The sequence below is a fragment of the Leguminivora glycinivorella genome, chromosome 14 (genome assembly GCF_023078275.1).
Source record: "Leguminivora glycinivorella isolate SPB_JAAS2020 chromosome 14, LegGlyc_1.1, whole genome shotgun sequence".
Taxonomy (NCBI): Eukaryota; Metazoa; Arthropoda; class Insecta; order Lepidoptera; family Tortricidae; genus Leguminivora; species Leguminivora glycinivorella.
This window is the reverse complement of record NC_062984.1, coordinates 6,469,892-6,484,221: the sequence shown is the minus strand read 5'-3', so window position 1 is coordinate 6,484,221 and position 14,330 is coordinate 6,469,892. Positions and strand designations below refer to the sequence as shown.

The 14,330-nt window shown below is 37.5% G+C and overlaps 2 protein-coding genes and 1 pseudogene across 2 annotated transcripts; 2 read left to right on the top strand and 1 right to left on the bottom strand.

Moving 5' to 3' along the window:
- Positions 1 to 3,769: 3,769 nt before the first annotated feature.
- On the top strand, positions 3,770 to 5,474 carry LOC125233420 (annotated as a pseudogene).
- A 120-nt stretch (positions 5,475 to 5,594) lies between these two features.
- Positions 5,595 to 7,119, top strand: LOC125233418 (prostaglandin reductase 1-like). The gene has a single exon (XM_048139435.1). It carries the CDS (start codon positions 6,073 to 6,075, stop codon positions 7,084 to 7,086), a length of 1,014 nt encoding a protein of 337 aa, XP_047995392.1. The 5' UTR covers positions 5,595 to 6,072; the 3' UTR covers positions 7,087 to 7,119.
- Positions 7,089 to 8,176, bottom strand: LOC125233419. Its single transcript, XM_048139436.1, has 2 exons — positions 7,551 to 8,176; positions 7,089 to 7,249 (listed from the first exon to the last, which is right to left on the bottom strand). Exons 1-2 carry the CDS (start codon positions 7,882 to 7,884, stop codon positions 7,089 to 7,091), a joined length of 495 nt encoding a protein of 164 aa, XP_047995393.1. The 5' UTR covers positions 7,885 to 8,176.
- Positions 8,177 to 14,330: the final 6,154 nt, after the last annotated feature.

Here is a 14,330-nt window from a genome sequence, read left to right as displayed (position 1 = left end):
CAACTTCATTACAACAGGGCAGCTTAAACAGTCACAAAGTAAATAGTAATTATTGTATTATCATATAAGTGTGTGACAAATATTTACAAGACAAGTTTTTTTCTAAACATTTGCGTGGTGTTTATAACAGTTTTTAAGTGCTCTATTGTTTCTATTATAATGACGTTTACCAAAACAAAGATCATGACAGGCCACATGTAAGATTATCGGTGACACTTGGCCAATAAACAATGAATGCACCTGAGCGGCGGCGGATTAAGCGGTCGTCTCATCTTTCACGTGGTATTTTTAACAAAAACTCAAGAAATTATTTTTCCCATCCCCTTTATTAGGATGTATTTTAGAGTAATATGGGAAATTCTATTTAGTCACGATTTATTCGTTGGCGACTTTATACTCGTCCCAGTGCTCTTCAGTGATTTCGTATTTTGTGATTTTTGTAACCTTGGCTATGGATGACTAGAAATATACATAATCACGCGCTAAGTTGCGGAATTTCATTATAAATATTTTTAAGTACTTTTCTGAACCGTATAATTAATTAATTACATGAGAATAACTGCATCCTCTCGATAATCATATTTTTCTGGTCAGACTATAAAATGTTCATTCTTACAAATAGCAACAAATTAGTAAATACATTTATTTTGAATATGAACAGAAAACAGTTGGTTAGTAAAAATGTTGCATAAGATTGTTCAACTGGCCGGATTCATAAGCGGCAATTTATTTTGCGTTCGCGCCAGGCCAGAGACCCATGAGCTGAGTCACGCGTTTTAGCTAAAAACGGTTTGTATGGTGGCCCGGCGTGATGTGTACGCTCGACAGTCCATGGCCATGAATGGGTTAAAAACAGTTTGCTTCTCGTTTCAAGGTTCTTGAACATCTCGTATGCCGTATCTTTTCTTATGTATTCTAAATGGCTATCTGCTACAGCGGCAATCAAAATAGCTTGTGCCCTCGCCTCTAATTTTACGTTTTCCTTATCAGCCGCATACTTATCTTGTTGAATTGCTTCGAGACACGAATTTTCCTTTAAAATACTTTTAACTCTAAAAGACCAATTGTTAAATCCTTCTCCATTAAATTGCTCTATATTGAAACGATGAAAATTCTCTTTTCCATTCGCCATTTTTATTTTTTCGCAGTGACGCCCTGACGCCGTCTTTTAATTTCACTATTCCTTGTTTTTTACGACAACTGGTCCCATAACTAATGTGAGGTCTGGTGGATCTGAGTTTCTTCTAGTCAATTAAACATTCTTTTATTTTATAACACTGTTTATTACTATTTAAATGAATTGAAACATTACACAGCAACATTGCTAATTCTAAGGATCATGGCGGAGAGGGACGACCATAGATAATATAGAATTACACCATAGATCATCGAGGAGTGTTTGAGTTGCACTTTTAACAGTGGGTGTTTCAATTATAACCTTGTTTCAATCATAACCAGAACAACGGTGTGCAGTGTATGTAGACATTTTTGAAGATCTGTTGGTCACATTCTTCTGTTTTCAGGCCAGAGTTGATATTGATATTCAGGCCAGGCCAGATATTGCTACTTTCATTCGTGGAATTTGCACGCTGTTATACTTACAAAAAACAGAACCCGATTGCATTGATAGTTGGTTACTTGTGGGGACGATTAAAACACAGGGACATTTGAAACGTTTCAATCGTCCACAAGGACGTTGTTTCTATTGTCACCACAACACATGTTTGATTTCAAAGTCAATTATTTACCAATTAATGATACTCCGTCACTGTTTCGTGACACTTAAAATATTATAGAATCCACACACATATCACTTGGCGAATTAAAATTTTCATACTACATGGGTACACAAAATTAGACAAAAATATACGAAAGCACCAATAGTTTTTTTTTTTTTTTCTCCGTCATGGCTTTTACTCCTCGCTAATTTAAGCGGGGTGAATTCTGCCAATGTCGAGGTGAAGACTTTTGACTTTTTTTACGAGAGTGTTCGGTGAAATTTTGATAATGTTTTTGGAAGGATAGGTTGGGAACCTAAAACGAAAAAAAAACAACGTTATGGACGACACAGACAAAAACAAAACATATTACATGACACATATGACACTGTACCAACATTAGTGAAAAAGAGCGGGAAGCGGATGACAGTTTGTTAAAGCAAGCAACATAGCGGATGAAATAGAGGAAGAAAAAACATAGAAATATATATTATATAAATTAATATATGATATTTTTAACAATGACTAAGACTGAAGTTTACAGTTTTATGTTATGTACGTGTATATATTTAATTAGAATTGCCGTTAAGGGAGGACCCATAAGAGCGAGAAGTGTATTGAAATTAACAGGTCGCGGAATAGTAACAGGTAAAACGTCATACAAAGAGTAATTGAATCTCGAACAAGAAAAGAAAATGTGATCTACCGTGCCTTCGTCCAACCCACATTCGCACAATGAAGTATCCCGGACATGTATTTTAGCAAGGAACACAGGCGTACAAACTGGTCCTAGGCGTAACCGACATATTGTTGAGGTAACCCATTTTGGCTGGTGTGCAGTGTATGTAGACATTTTTGAAGATCTGTTGGTCACATTCTTCTGTTTTCAGGCCAGAGTTGATATTGATATTCAGGCCAGGCCAGATATTGCTACTTTCATTCGTGGAATTTGCACGCTGTTATACTTACAAAAAACAGAACCCGATTGCATTGATAGTTGGTTACTTGTGGGGACGATTAAAACACAGGGACATTTGAAACGTTTCAATCGTCCACAAGGACGTTGTTTCTATTGTCACCACAACACATGTTTGATTTCAAAGTCAATTATTTACCAATTAATGATACTCCGTCACTGTTTCGTGACATATATTTTACGCACTGCTTCGGCGGCTGAATGGCCAGACTGAAATTCATATAGTAAGCAATGCCTTACATGCACTTTTAATTCATTACACATTATATTCATTACAGTTGGTCATCATTGAGCAATATATCACGTAAGCATCTAGAGGTTATTTAATGAATATACAAAAAAATATCAGCACTTATCTACATTATCAACATCAAATTCAAGATTAAAACACTGATAGTAAATTGTCTATTGTAAAACTTACAAATAGTTTCTATGATTTTGTCTTTTTGGCAAATAAAAAAAATGTATTGTTTATTAATTAAGTCTCATTTATTAAAACCGTTCTTAACCTTAAGTTTACAACATTATATTATAATAACGACTTAGGATACTGATAATCTAAATGATTTAAACTAAATGATTTTACCAAAAATATAATTCCCAGGTTAAACTTGTACAATATTATGAAGTTTTTAGCTAAAAAAAGTTGAAAGTAGGTACGACGCACTTCACGTGCCTATGTAGAAAATTTAAAGGGCCACCGTACTCGTAGATACTTAAGGTGTAATGTAATAGTACTACCTACTCGTAAGACCGCGGACTAAACGCACGCGGTACGCGGGATGGCGAGCGGAGCGGCCGTCGCAAAACAGGTCGGTACAGTTTCATACATTTTGTTCTCAAGCAACGTCACTAATAATCTTAGGATTACACTACCTACTTATGGCAGATCGGTCTAATGAAAGACGAATAAAAGAAGTTAAGTTCCTACTTTTTAAATATCTCCGTCCATCCACCATCCATACAATATTCGGTAACGCTTAATATTGGTAAAAAAACCAATACGCTTAAAAATAAATATTTATAGCAGTGTAGGTACCTAGGTACGAGTAACTAACAATTCATTTTTCGTTTCACCATGGTCAAGGCAAGAAAATACGTAGTCAAGAGACATTTCCAGGGTGAACCTAAAAAAGATGACTACGATTTAATCGAGTACGAGCTGCCACCACTTAAAGACGGGGACATTCTCGTCAAGGCAGAATGGATCAGCGTGGACCCGTACCTACGAGCCTACAACCCCCAGCTCCCAACCCCTTATGACCAATTCAGCGCCCAAGTAGGCACAGTCTTGGAATCCAAATCGCCTGACTTCCCCGTCGGTTCCAGAATAGTCTCTCAAAAGGGATGGTGCGATTACAGCATAGTCAATCCTAAAGATAAATTAAAAGTTGAGCTTGGAGTATACAAACTACCAAATATGGGTGATTTGTCTCCGTCTCTAGGAGTTGGCGCCGTCGGCATGCCAGGAGCAACAGCGTATTTTGGCTTTCTGGAAATTTGCAAGCCCAAAGCTGGTGAGACTGTAGTTGTGACCGGTGCTGCCGGTGCTGTCGGCTCGCTGGTCGGACAAATTGCAAAGATAAAGGGTTGCAGAGTTATAGGTTTCGCCGGCTCAGATGAAAAAGTGAAATGGTTGGAGACGGAACTAGGTTTCGATAAAGCTATCAACTACAAGACGGCGAACGTGGTCCAAGCTCTGAAGGAAGCGGCACCGAAGGGAGTCGATTGCTATTTTGACAACGTAGGCGGAGAAATAAGCAGTCAGATTATGGCACAGATGAATTCCACACAATTGAATTGAATTTAGCATTTTGGTTATATAATGAAACGTTTTTATTTTATGCTTGTTTGAGAGATCATATCAATTCAATTATGCGACAGAGTATGTTAAACGGGTATAATATGTAGCCTTTTGTCCAAAATAATAATCAACGTTTTTACTTCAAGAGAGGTAACTAACTTCCAAGGAACAAATTAGCTTTACTCAAATGTCATATGACCTATTAGTCAGTTTCATCAATTTATTCAGGTAGTTTTCATTAATTAATTTTCATAGTTAAATACGGGTAATTATTATTAAATAATCAGACATAAACAGCGTTGTAGAGTTGTTTATAACGAAACACTAAAACATTAACTTTTTAATTACATCTTCATTAACCCATTTCATAAAGTAATTCAGACAATTTTCATTGAATAAATTCAGGTATTTATTAAATAATCAGATTAAGGTACTTCAAATAATTTCATAAATTAATTCAGACAATTATTATTATTATTATGATATAATCAGATAAAGGTACTTATCTCTGTTCGTGGCGCTGGTAGAACTAAAAGAATGAATTCAGATGATTATGGCACAGATGATTGATTGAATTGATTTGAATTTTTTGATGGGTGTCGGTATGTGGCAGCATCAGCTCGTACAATGATTCGAATTTGCCGAAAGCGACTATCGTGCAGCCATCTGTAGTATTCAAGCAGCTGAAGATAGAAGGGTTCTTAGTATCCAGATGGTTGGATCGCTGGCCTGAAGCGTTCGCTGATATCATTCAGTGGATAAAGAGTGGAAAACTGAAGCCAAGAGAGCATGTTACTGAAGGTTTTGACAAGCTGTTTGACGCGTTAGTAGGTATGCTAGCTGGAGAAAATTTCGGCAAAGCAGTGGTCAAAGTGTAATTAATCTATTCATCAAATTCAGCCAATATATAACCTAGCCTTTTTATCATATTCAAGTAATGTAAAAAATATTAAGTTTTTTTTTGCTCCAGTTTTTTATTTTTCTTTTGTGGATGTCATTCGTGGGTGGACGGCTATTGATTTAATATATAAGTAGTTTTTTCATTCAAACGTGTTAGAAAACAGATAGGTATTTTATCTCTGTTCCACATGATGGAAGCGTGACACTCGTAACCACAAATATTTACTGTACTGTGTACTGACTTACTCCATGTTGGTAGGATTCTTATCACCTGATACCGCTCGTCAGTTGAAAAATATCGGCGAGAATTTAGCTTTTATAGATAAGATTATAAACTGAATTGCCCACCTTTGAACTTGCTGGACTTTGCAACCCATTTACGATTAAGTACACATATTATAAAGGCAAGCCTGTAAGCTTTAAAAGAAACCTTAAGTTGTACCTAAACCTTTGTTTTGGCGAAATATGTAATTTATAAATCATTCGCAATAAATAAATATACCTATTCCTTTACTTAGCGATTACATAACGATGACAATTGCAAGATCAATATAAATGATTACATTGATAGGTAGGTTACCTATCTAAAGTAGATTAGACGTAGCGTATTTATTTCAAAGTACAAGTTACACCACGTCAGTTTGGATAACACGAGTGTACGGCAAGCATTTAAAATGGTGAAACAAAGGAAGTATGTTGTGAAGAAACATTTCCAGGGAGTGCCCAAGCGAGATGACTTCGAAATCGTGGAGACCGAACTACCCTCAATCAAGAACGGAGAAATCCTCCTCAAAACCAAATGGATCAGTGTGGACCCCTACCAGCGAGCTTACAGCTCCCGCTACCCCGTGCCTTACGACCAATTCGGATACCAAGTTAGTTTAGTATTGGAATCCAAAGATCCCAAATATCCAGAAGGCTCTAGAATCGTCAGCCACAAAGGCTGGTGCGACCACAGCGTCATAAATACAAGCTCAGGCGAAGCACCTTCAGGCTTAAACGCCGTCTATAAGCTTCCCGATTTAAAGGGCCTGCCCAATTCTCTAGGAATCGGAGCTATTGGCATGCCGGGCGCGACCGCGTACTTCGGATTGCTGGAACTATGTAAGCCGAAAGCAGGCGAGACGGTGGTGGTAACTGGCGCTGCCGGAGCAGTGGGGTCCATCGTTGGACAAATCGCCAAAATCAAAGGTTGTACAGTCATCGGCTTCGCCGGCTCGGATGACAAGGTTGAGTGGCTGGAGAAGGAGTTGGGTTTCGATAAAGCATTCAATTATAAAACTACGGATGTCTTGACGGCTCTCAAGGAAGCGGCGCCAAAAGGAGTGGACTGCTATTTTGATAACGTTGGAGGCGAAATAAGTAGCCAGATCATTTCTCAAATGAACCTTTATGGAAGAGTTGCCGTCTGCGGAAGTGTAAGTGCTTACAATGCAGATCTCCTGAATACACCTAAAGCATCTATACTGCAGCCGAGTATAGTAACTAAAGAGTTGAAAATCGAAGGTTTCATTGTTTCGCGATGGCTGTCGCGTTGGCCCGAGGCATTCGCCGACCTGATAAAGTGGGCCAAATCTGGCCAACTGAAGACCAGAGAGCACGTTACCGAGGGATTTGACAATATCTACGACGCCTTTGTCGGAATGCTGGCCGGTGAGAATACTGGTAAAGCTGTCGTTAAAGTATAATTTTATATAGTACAGATACAGATATTCACCATACACCTAACTTTTGTTTCTTTATCCTTCAATGAGCGATAGAATTTACTTACTGCATTTGAGTAATTCCATATAAGTACACAGCTGATGAGCAAAGCAGAGCAGTCAGAAGCTTCAATACACCACATAACACCTGAAAGCAGAGTAGGTATAAATCCTATCAGTACTTATCAGTGCGTGAGCGAGCGGTATTTCTCAAAACACCTAAATTTTTAATACAATAGAATAGGTAGGTTATCTAAGGCACAATAACAAATTGTGTTTAAATACCTAGCATGGAAAATAAACATACTAAGAGACTTTATTGACTCGAGTAAATAGAAATCCGTGATCTCTGCCTAACCCTCTGGGAAACAGGCGAGATTGTATGTATGTATGTATACTGTATTGACTCGAGTCTATAGTAAGTTGTCGAGGAAAAATGAAATACTCACGAGAAGGATCGATGTCATCAATATAAATATTATCTTCTTTGCTCATCAGCATGAAGTGCAAATCATAGTTCAGCGGTGCTTCGTCGAATCTCACAACTTCCAATTTCACATTGGCAACAAATCCAAGCAAAAGACAGGTAAACGCTAGGAAAGTGGGTGACAGAGAAGGTTTTTTCCCGCTGGACTGGAGCTTTTCGCCCCTGGAAAATGATTTACTGAACAAGTAGTTGAAACCAATGTCAAAGTAGTCTATGAAGCATCCAATAATGGGTACTTTCGAGTTTGAGAAAGTCATGTGCCTGGGTTGTGTATCTGTAATGTTTCTATTGGCCATAATTTAAAATTTTACGTTAGGTATTTAAAATAATGTACAATTTTTGCATACTCATTAATTTAGACATTTGACAGAATTCAGACAGTTTTTTTTTCATAAATCATTGACAAAAGAATAGTCTATTATTTTGGTTTATCTTGAAAAGCACAGTGGAAAAGGAGGCGACATCAGTTGGCCTCGGCTGGGCGGAGCCTGGAGGCCTGCCGGAGGCCGGAGATGGAAATCCCTTCTGAGAGCCCTATGTCCCTGATGAGGGATAACAGGATATCATCATCATTATAGTATTGGGTTGGTAAGAAAGTAATGAGCGAATCATAACCAATATTGTAATTTTTATTTAATTTATTATTTTAATCATTTATCAAAAATATAACGGCCTTCGTTATCTACTACTTGTCTCCATCGTTCTGGTAAAGAATGAATAGCATCGGCGAAGAAGTTCTTAGGTTTAGATTCAAAAAACTCAGCTATGTACTGTCGTAGATGGGCTTGATCATCGAACTTTTTTTCATTCAAGGCATTGCTTAGCGATCTGAACAATGCGTAATCCGTAGGTGCCAAGTCTGGAGAGTACGGTGGATGAGGTATCACTTTCCAACCTAGCTCCAATAGCTTTAGCCGAGTCACTTTTGCAATGTGTGGGCGAGCATTGTCGTGTAAGAAAAAAACTTTAGCATGCTGTGGACGATTCTGACAGATTTTTTGGTTTAAATTTTCAAGCTGATTACAGTATACTGATGCGGTAACAGTCATTCCACTTGGTAGGAGTTCCCAGTGAATAATACCATGAATATCCCACCAAACGGACAGCATAACTTTTTTCGGGTGAGGCTCTGTTTTTGGTGCCTCTATTCCTTTTTCGTTTGGAGCTAGCCACTGACGTTTGCGTGTGTGATTTATATATAAGACCCATTTTCCAACTCCAGTGATAAGATGGTCCCGGACGGTCCAGTTGAATGTGCGGCGAAAAGACAGAAGTTGTATGCAGATATCGGCACGGCGGTTTAGTTGATCTCTATCAAGTTCGTGCGGTATCCAAACACTGTATTTGTAGTTTTTTACCAACTCGTGTAAATGTGTTTCTATGGTGACATGAGAGCAGCCTAACTCGGTAGCAAGAGTACGACTCGTTAGCCTCGGATCTCCTTCAATTAAGGTTTTTAATTTGGCTACATCAATCTTCACCGGTCGACCAGACTTAGGTTGATCTGATAATGAAAAGTCGCCACTACGAAACCGCTGGAACCATCGTTTCGCCGTGGCCTCAGACACAACTTCAGGAGCAACACGCTGACATATATTACGCACTGCTTCGGCGGCTGAATGGCCAGACTGAAATTCATATAGTAAGCAATGCCTTACATGCACTTTTAATTCGTCCATTTTCTTCCTTATATTAGCTCGGCGACAGCTAGTGAATGACTGACGAGAAACTGTGCGACTCGCCCTTTATATACTTTCGACCATAGAAGATTCTAGAACTCTCTCAAAATTTTTATGTGGAATTCAATCGATCGCTCATTACTTTCTTACCAACCCAATATTTCGAAAACAATTAAACAATAACTTAAAGTTTATTCTTTTCAAAAATTAAACTTAATTAAATACGTGAACTGTAAAAACATTAATCATTGAAATCGGTCTATTGGAGATCAAATTAGATGGCTTTGAAATAGCTGAGGCGTTTATTGCAGAACCTAAATTTTTTTGACCAAAGCATGAAACTTGGCACAGTTGTTCCTTATATCAAAATAAGCCGATTAAGATTGGCAGCCTTCGGGAGCCTCCCCCCTGGGCCCTGGGAGGGGGGGTCAAAGTACCGCTTCACCCGGCTTGGTTTGAAAAATTCTAACTTACCCCGTTTAGTTAATAGGTCATGTTTGGTATCGTTTTCGAGTAAATCAATAACGTAAAATTTATTTTTGGTACTAAACTTTTAATTTAATGTTAAATAAAATAAAAAAAAATAAAAAAATTGAAATTTTCATCCGTGGTTTACAAATTCAAGTCATCTTAAATGACAAACCATTTACTTTTTCTATAAATAAAAAATATGATATGAAAGCCTATTTCATATTGATTATAAAAAATATAACTTTTACCCACCTTTACTAACGTTAAGTTCCACAAAAAAATTACGTTAAGACGCGCGGCGTCGGGACGCCGCGAGCGCAATTTTAAAATGCCTTTATTTTAGAAACTCTATTAGAACCCGTTTAGCTATTAGGTCATGTTTGATATCGTTTTTGAGTAAATTAATAACGTAGAATTCATTTTTGTTGCAAAAATTATAATTTGATGATATTAATATTAAAAAATAATATATATATTTCATCCACAATTTACAAATTCAAGTCATCATAAATGACAAACTGTTTGCTTTTTCTATAAATAAAAAATATGATATGAAAGCCTATTTAATATAGATTATAAAAAATATAACTTTTATCCACCTTTACTAACGTTAAGTTCCACAAAAAAAAAAATACTTTAAGACGCGCGGCGTCGGGACGCCGCGAGCGTAATTTTAAAATGCTTTTATTTTAAAAACTCTATTGAGTAAATTAATAACAAAGAATTTATTTTTGGTACTACAATTATAATTTAATGGTAAATAAATTTAAAAAAAATATTCATCTATGATATACAAATTCAAGTCAACAAAAATGTCAACTGTTTGCTCTTTAAATAAAAAATATGATGTAAAAGCCTATTCGTAGGTCACCAGACACCCAGACAAGTTTGGTGGAAACTTCCTTCACAGACTGCTTGGTGTCTGATGACCATGGTCCAAATGTTTCAAATGCAATTGCCGCAAATATGTAGTTGGTTTTAAAAAATGCATATTTGCGGCACCTGATAAACTGGGTGTTTTCAGCAGCAGTCCCTGGTTTCTGGGCCGAGCGTTAGACGTTGGACGGAGCCAAGGTATCCACACAGGTCACGCCCCACGCCAAGGGTCGTCCCAGAAACCAAGGCAAAAGCGAGCAACCATCAGGCCGCTTTCCGTCTGCTGCTGACAAGCCGACAGGTTCGAGGGTTGTCGGTATGTTCGCTGTGCCGAGAGTCTTGCGGATTAAATCGTTAAGTGCAGCATGTCAGAAAATTCGGCCAGCACTAGACTGGCAGTGGAGTCCGTGGTGTCCTAATGCGTCGGCAGCAAGGGTGTGGTTGGCAGGTCTTTAGCCCCAGTCTTAGACAAATGGCAGTATATGATGAAGTAAGGCAGCCTCGGAAGGAGGTATGTTCTCCAATTGTCGATCTTTTCTAGTAAAGAGGTTCTTCCGGCACTCATTCACTGTTGCGTAAGGACCCTTGATTTGAAACAATATGTGCATTGTCATTTTATTTAAACAGATTCTACAACTATCAAATTAAAACATTTTCGTGGATCACGTACCTAACCTTCAGTATTACACACTTACCTATCATACAAAATAATTACAAACTTTAGTAGAATCTGATTAGCCTATCTATGATATTACTCCATCTCGTAATAGTTTGAAGCCTTGGGTGGCCATGTTTCTCCCTTGTTGATCGTTTCAAGCTGCGTTTATCGTACCTATCGCATACTATGTCTAATCTAGAAACGTTTTCTTTTGGCTTTGAAGCATAGCCGGGCTACCCAAGATGTCAAACTATTACCAGATGGAGCAATATCAGAGGTAAATCAGATTCTACTAAGGTTTATCATTATTTTGTATGATAGGTAAGTGGGTAACTGAAGGTTACGTGATCCACCAAAAAGTTGTAATTTGATAGTTGTAGAATCTAAAATGATAATGCAAATTTATTGTTTCAGACCAAGTCCTTGCGCAACGGTGAATGGGTGGTCGAAGTACCTACCTCTTTAGGTACCAGATAAGATTGACAATTGGAGAACATACCTCCTTCAGAGGCTGCATTCCATCAGCATATACTACGCACAGTGTACCAGGGGCCCATTTCTCGAAGCTACAAGTTACGATTTTCAACTGGTTGTCAATGTCTAATATGACAAGTTGGAAAGAGACTTCCGCTTGTAATTTGTAACTTCAGTTTTGAGAAATGGGCCTCAGGGCGTTCTTGTTTGGAGTCAGGCGTTGGTGCCACACCAAAATTTGCCAAGTCCGTCTTCTTGGGGATGGAAGGAAGAAGGAGACGAATAGGTACCACACTGGTCAGACAACACTGAAGTGGCTAGTATATGCTTAGAAGTCACAAGATGTAAATGTAAATCAGGTTGCAAAAACCGATGCAACTGCATAAAGAGGGTAGAGCCCTCTTTATGCAGTTGCATATGTACCCAGCTATGTCTCTGTGTAGGGAATTGTCTTGAAGCACAAGATCTGTAGTTAGTGGGTATCATTTAATTTATATTACTCACACACATAATATAATAATATCAAAGTAAATAAGTAATTGACATTTATATACATTTCTTTCAGGATTCACTACAATGAATAAATAACAGGTACAGTCGGTCTTTCGAGCGTGTGATCCGACCCGAGTGTTGCCGTTATCGACACGCGGAGTCAATAATAATGTATTGTTTTCTATTTATGCATTAACACACCTCTGACACTGGCGATCAAATATATGAAAGAGGCGCGTTCCCCGCACACAGTCTAAGCTCGCGTAGATGAACGCGTACTATCCTTTGTAAGTGAGATATGCCAGGTGGACTGTTAGCGTTTTGACAGGCGGTAACTGTGAGGTAACCGAGAGGGGATGGGCGGCACTTTCAGCGGGGAGCGGGAGTGGCCATACTGTACGATAGTACTCTTTATTATACTGGCATTAGTAAATCCTCATAATGTTTTTACAGCAAGTAGATTAAAAAAAAAATCACAAAAAACATATTTGTTGTTTTGATTTTTAAATTGCTAAATATTATTTTATTTTTTACAAGAAATTAATTTCCCATTGTTTTCTTTTACCCGAAATTAATAAAATACATGACCTTTTCGCTAATTAGGGTCTGATAGAGTTTTTAAAATAAAGGCACTTTATTTGCGGCGTCCCAACGAAGTTTTTTTTACGGAACTTAAAGTTAGTAAAGGTAGGTAAATGTTATATTTTATATATTATATTCTAAATAAACTTTAATGTCATATTTTTATATTTATGGAAAAAGCAAACCGTTTGACATTTATGGTGACTTGAATTTGTAAATCACAGAAGAAAATTTAAATATTTTCATGTTTTTTAATTTAATGCAACATTAAATGGTCAATTTAGTACCAAAACTAAATTCTACGTTATTTATTTAAGGTAAAATACCCCATAATGGACGGTGATGCCATTATGGACAAAAAAACACAAATCCTTAAAAATAAGTATCTAAAATACGTTTCTAAAAACTGACGGCTATGTACCATAAACTAGAGTTGTAGAGCTGTTTAATTTTGAAGTTTCAATTAATTCGGTTATTTCTGAAGGATTTGGAGACAAGATAAAATTCACCAGTTTACTGAAAAAAATATCAAGACGAATTCTTAGTAATATTGCTAAGAGAGATGAGTTCATGTATAAAATAATAAAAAAATAACGCACGGTGTAATCTTGAATGCGTTTTACTTACTGCATTAAGCATGAGATAAGGTATAAAACATACTAGTTTGTTGCTCCAAAGATATAAAGAAATGATGTTATTTTGCAAGTGTCCATTACTGGACCCGAAAAACTGCCTACCTCCTATGATGGACAAGGAACAATTTACAAAACCAAAATTTACAAGAAACAATCCTATGTTAAAATAACCCAAACTAAAGAGTTCATCAGAACATTCCCCGTTGTACAGACGGTAGAACAAGCCACAGAGCCAACATCTCTCCGAATTGCCCGACGTTGGATAGAAGTTGGTATTTCGGTGCTCCAGACCAGAGATGAGAACAGTACTCCATATGCGGTCGAACCTGTGCTTTGTATAGCAAAAGCCGGTGACCCGATGTGAAGTACTGTTTCGCTCTGTTGAGCACCCCGAGCTTCTTAGAGGCCAGTTTGGCCTTGAGTTCCAAATGACCCCGAAACTGGACCTCCTTCGTAATTGTATTTATGGTGTATAAAATTGACTCATTGCGTATCAGTTGGCTTTAAAAGTAAAATTTTAAACTTATTTCACTGTCCATAATGGGGGATCCATTACTGGAGAACTGCCGTCCATAATTGGAGAAACAACACCTAATTTTAATTTGTTAACTATGAAGAAACCAATAGGAATATCTATTCTGCAATACGCTTGAAATGTAGAAGAAGGAGGATAGGACATTCAAGATTTAACACGCTTGGCGGTAGAATTTTTACATTTATCAGTGAAATATCAAAAACTGGCGAATTTTTTCCTTAAACTGTCCATGATTGGGTTCGTCACCTTACTCGAAAACGATACTAAACATGACCTAATAGCTAAACGGGTTCTAATAGAGTTTTTTTAAAACAAAAGCATTTTAAAATTACGCTTGCGG

Excerpts from the sequence above, each read along its gene's own strand:
- LOC125233418 (XM_048139435.1), top strand. The coding sequence starts at position 6,073 with ATGGTGAAACAAAGGAAGTATGTTGTGAAGAAACATTTCCAGGGAGTG.
- LOC125233419 (XM_048139436.1), bottom strand. The coding sequence starts at position 7,884 with ATGGCCAATAGAAACATTACAGATACACAACCCAGGCACATGACTTTC. Across the intron at positions 7,250-7,550 it reads TGATGACATCGATCCTTCTC|GTGTTATGTGGTGTATTGAA; the intron begins GTGAGTATTTCA and ends CTCTGCTTTCAG.